The sequence below is a fragment of the Octopus sinensis genome, linkage group LG19, assembly GCF_006345805.1.
Source record: "Octopus sinensis linkage group LG19, ASM634580v1, whole genome shotgun sequence".
Classification (NCBI taxonomy): domain Eukaryota; kingdom Metazoa; phylum Mollusca; class Cephalopoda; order Octopoda; family Octopodidae; genus Octopus; species Octopus sinensis.
The window spans coordinates 39,622,912-39,627,911 of NC_043015.1; the positions used below are offsets into that span (position 1 = coordinate 39,622,912).

A 5,000-nucleotide genomic window follows, 5' to 3' on the forward strand; every position below is an offset into this window, starting at 1 on the left:
TCTATGCTATGATGTACACAATATACAGTACTATATTTATAGTTCTATACTATTACATCTACAGTCTGCAGTACAACACTGTAGTTCTGTTTGTCATATCTGCACACATTTGCAGTGTGTGTGTGAGTGTGTGTATATATATATATATATATACATACACTGTACCTTATTGTGGTTCTATACCATTTACACACTCGCTGTATTCAATGTCCTTTATTTGCTTACCAAGATATATTGGTTTGAATAAATTTTCCTCTGACATTTTACTGAATTAATTAAATTTACTTTGAGGATAACTGTGTTGAAACAACATTGGAATTGGTGAAATAGAAGAAAGGAAGGATGGACCGTAATAAATGATGTGTTTTTTCATGGTTTCTTTTGATTAACTCATTTAGACCCTGGAATATGACTGTTATTACGGATGCATTATCTTCTTTACCAATATTTAGTATCTGTTAAGGCGGCAAGCTGACAGAATTGTTAGCACACTGGGTGAAATGCTTAGTGGTATTTCATCTGCTGCTACGTTCTGAGTTCAAATTCCGCTGAGGTCGACTTTACCTTTCATCCTTTCGGGGTTGATTAAGTAAGTGCCAGTTAAGTACTGGGATCGATATAATCGACTTAATCCATTTGTCTGTCCTTGTTTGTCCTCTCTGTGTGTAGCCCCTTGTGGGTAGTAAAGAAATATATTTTGTCTGTCTTTACATTCTGAGTTCAAATTCCGCCGAGGTCGACTTTGCCTTTCATCCTTTCGGGGTCGATTAAATAAGTACCAGTTAAGTACTGGGGTCAATGTAATCTCTTGTCTCTCCTAGTTTGTCTCCTGAGGGAAATAAAGAAATAAATATTTATTATTTTTCCCTGATGTTTTTCTTTTTTTATGTAAGGAGGAGTGGAGTATAATTCTTTGATCCCTTGAAGACATTCTTTGCAGGATGATGGGATGAATGAGGCTTGCATCTGCAGAAAAATATTGGGGATGGAGTTCTTGAGGACAGCAGTTTTGGTAGGAAGGGCTGGGGGGAGGAGTGAGACACTGAGGGGTGATTAAATGAAAGATGTGTCAGGTAGGTCTAGGGTAGAGAGGGGGAGAGGTGAGAGGTGTGACACAGTGAAGGGTGAGAGGAGGAGTAAAGTCATGAATGGACGAACTGAGAAGTATGACAGAATGAGAGACGTGAGTGCATCAGGTGAATCTGGATAAAGTGAGCTTGGAGTACACTAGCTCAGAGGAACAGAGACCATTGTAGTAGTGACAAAAGAGACAACCAGAGGATAGAACAGCTCTATGAACTTGTATTGGTCTGTGAGTCATTACCAATAAATTGAATGAGTTGATTTAATTTGTGTTTATTGAATATTCAGAAAGTGAAATGGTTAAATAAATATTAGCTCATGGTCATGAGTTCAAATCTTACTGGAGATATCCTTCTGTGGTTGATTAAGGCAATTAACCCTAATTACTACATTATACCTAAGCATATTTTAAAAATCTGAAGATTAAAAATTGTGTTACATACAAAATTAAGAGGAATGACCACTAAAGTGGACACCTAATATGCTAAACATAGACGTCAAATCGCAATTACCTATTTCTTTATTACCCACAAGGGGCTAAACATAGAAGGGACAAACAAAGACAGACATAGGTATTAAGTCGATTAGATCGACCCCAGTACGTAACTGGTACTTAATTTATCGACCCTGAAAGGATGAAAGGCAAAGTCGACCTCAGCGGAATTTGAACTCAGAACGTAACGACAGACGAAATACGGCTATGCATTTCGCCTGGCATGCTAATGTTTCTGCCAGCTCGCCGCCATTACCATGAAGAATGCATTCTCAAGAGAACATATTCTTCATGGTAATGGCGATTTGACGTCTATGTTTAGCATATTAGGTGTCCACTTTAGTGGTCATTCCTCTTAATTTTGTACCTAATCTGTAGGTATCAGTCACCTGTGATGGACTAAATGTGACATAAATTCAGGACTTGTTTTTTTGTATAATAGATTGGTCAGTGTGTGTATGTGTTGGTGCATGTATGTTTGCGTATGTGTGTATCTGTGTGGGTCTGAGTGTATTTGTGTGTCTGTGGCAGGGTTGGATTCACCATTCCTGGAAGAAAAACCTACCAATATTCTCTCCTTTTAGAATTTCATTTAACCAAAATGTCTCTCATCTATAGAGACGGCCATAAATGTCCTCAAACCACCAACACAGTCTCTATGTGGTCACCACATCAGCTAGAAATAACAGCCAAATCTCTCCCCCCTCCCCCAAATAAAAGAAAAGGAAAGCACACATAGGATTATGTAGTCTATAATACAGTATCTATGGGATGGTCATGGTTAGATCGATTAGATCGACCCCAGTGCGTAACTAGTACTTAATTTATCGACCCTGAAAGGATGAAAGGCAAAATTGACCTCGGCGGAATTTGAACTCAAAACGTAACGGCAGACAAAATACCTATTTGATCGTAAGTCTAGTAGAACGGTGAGGATTTTGGGTGAAACAGCAATCACCACCACCGCCACCATAATCATCATCATCGTCATTATCCTCATCATTATTATCGTCAAATATTTTTAATATTACTTGTTTCTATCTCTCTGCAGAAGGTTTTAATAAAAAATTAAAAAAACAAGGACGGACAAACGGACCCCAGTGCGTAACTGGTACTTAATTTACCGACTCCGAAAGGATAAAAGGCAAAGTCGACCTTGGCGGAATTTGAACTCAGAACTTAACGGCAGACGAAATACGTATTTCTTTACTATCCACAAGGGGCTAAAAACAGAGGGGACAAACAAGGACAGACAAACGGATTAAGTCGATTAGATTGACCCCAGTGCGTAACTGGTACTTAATTTATCGATTCCGAAAGGATGAAAGGCAAAGTCGACCTCGGCCGAATTTGAACTCAGAACGTAACGGCAGACGAAATACGGCTACGCATTTCGCCCGGCGTGCTAACATTTCTTATTTCTTTATTGCCCACAAGGGGTTAAACATAGAGGGGACAAACAAGGACAGACAAAGGGATTATGTCGATTATATCGACCCCAGTGCGTAACTGGTGCTTAATTTAACGACCTCGAAAGGATGAAAGACAAAGTCGACCTCGGCGGAATTTGAACTCGGAACGTAACGACAGACGAAGTACGGCTACGCATTTCGCCCGGCGCGCTAACATTTCTGCCAGCTCGCCCCTCCAAAAATAATTAAGCCATCGCTGTTAGCGCACCAGCCTTTCTTAATTGGAAAAGCAGGCAGGAGGTGTGGCCCGGTGGGAGACGACGTTAGAGTTGTCTGTCCTTGTTCGTTCTTATTATCAAAATGGCGTAAGACGGATCTCTTTCTGCCGCGACTTAAACGACTTCCACACATTTTACATGGAGTACTTGTTTATTTAGTTTCACAATGACCGAAAGGAAATTTCGACAAGCTTTACAGAAAGTCGGATGTGCAGCGAAAGTTCGGGCAAACGTGTCTCAGGCCGTCCGAGAGAGCGTCATTTCGGTAAGCAAAAAACTGTTTGTTTCACTCCCCGGAATCGATCCCCCGAGCTTCTCCTTCTCTCCCGACCACGATTCCGCCCTTATTCCCCACCGAAACTAACATACAACTACCCAACGACACTAAATAACGACCGCCTGGGACCACTCTACGTATATTTACAGCTGTCAGTTGTTATTTTACAATATATCCATTAAAAAGAATTAAATGTTTTCTCCTCTCTTTCTCTCTTTTCGCCGGGTTCCTTACTTTCTCTTTTTCCTCCTCTTTTGCTTCGCTAAATCGAAACTTCGCCCAATTCGCAAACCTCTGCCTATTTTAGGCAATTGTTTTCCTCTGTATCTTTCGGTAAATACTTAAAGTTGTTGGATAGGTTCCTTGTCAAAATTCTTTTCTTAATTTATATAATTGGCTTTACCTCGAATATCCACTCCGTCACACTCTCACGTTCCCTACATGTCTTTCTAATCTATCTATCTATCTATCTATCTGTCTTTCTATCTCTGTCTTTCTATCTGTCTGTCTATCTATCTATGTCTGTCTGTCTATCTATCTGTGTCTGTCTATCTATCTATCTGTCTGTCTATCTATCTATCTCTATCTATCTATGTCTATCTATCTATGTCTATCTATCTATGTCTATCTATCTATCTATCTATCTATCTATCTATCTGTCTATGTCTATCTATCTGTCTATCTGTCTATCTATCTATCTGCTTCTATATATATCTGGCTGCTACCTAGCTGTCTGTATGTTTATCTCTCCTGTGTATATGTGTGTGTATATGTACATATATATATATATATATATATATTTATATATTATATATATATGTACATATACACACACATACTTACATACATGGGGAAGGACAGACACTAGTGTCATGTCTCGTATAACTTCCTCCCCCTCAAAAAATTGTTCGTGTTCTAAGAATGGACTGTGTTTCCATAGAACTATATTTAGCAACAGGACTACATACCTGGTAATGATGCTAATCTTACTTAGGTTGGCATTAGTCCACAATTGTGGAGAGCAGAGGAATTGCCAATTGGATTTAGTCGAAGACATAAAAGGCAAACTCGGTATTGGCGGGAGTTGAACCCGTAACCTCGGCCGACCAAATATTGTCAGGCATTTATTCCGTCACCTTACCATTTTGGATTTCCTGTAGATCTGTGTCATTCAGAACTGTCTCTCTAGAACCATTTGTAGCAGTGGTAGAATTGCTTCTGCTAAAATTATCCGCCACTCTAATTTAAAGACAAAACCGACACTTAAAAGTCAAGTGACTTCGGTATTTATAAACCGTCCATGCTGTCACCTCGGTTTAAAAGAAACTCTTTAACTCTGTGACATTGATGTTGCTGCTAGTGATGATGATGATGGGACTTGTTAGTCTCAGATATTTTTACACCTGCCACTTTGGAATCGCTCAACTACAACCATCTGTGTGTGTGTGCGTGTGTGT

At 39.5% G+C, this 5,000-nt stretch overlaps 1 protein-coding gene across 2 annotated transcripts in view; it reads left to right on the forward strand.

Annotated features, from left to right (window-relative positions):
* Positions 1–3,334: 3,334 nt before the first annotated feature.
* LOC115222348 (dedicator of cytokinesis protein 9) overlaps positions 3,335–5,000 on the forward strand; it is a 264,847-nt gene continuing 263,181 nt past the window's right edge. For both annotated transcript variants that reach the window (XM_036511318.1, XM_029792537.2), the window contains exon 1: positions 3,335–3,531. In XM_036511318.1, coding sequence (XP_036367211.1) covers positions 3,433–3,531 — 99 coding nt within the window. In that variant the 5' untranslated portion in view covers positions 3,335–3,432. The remainder of the gene's footprint in view (positions 3,532–5,000) is intronic.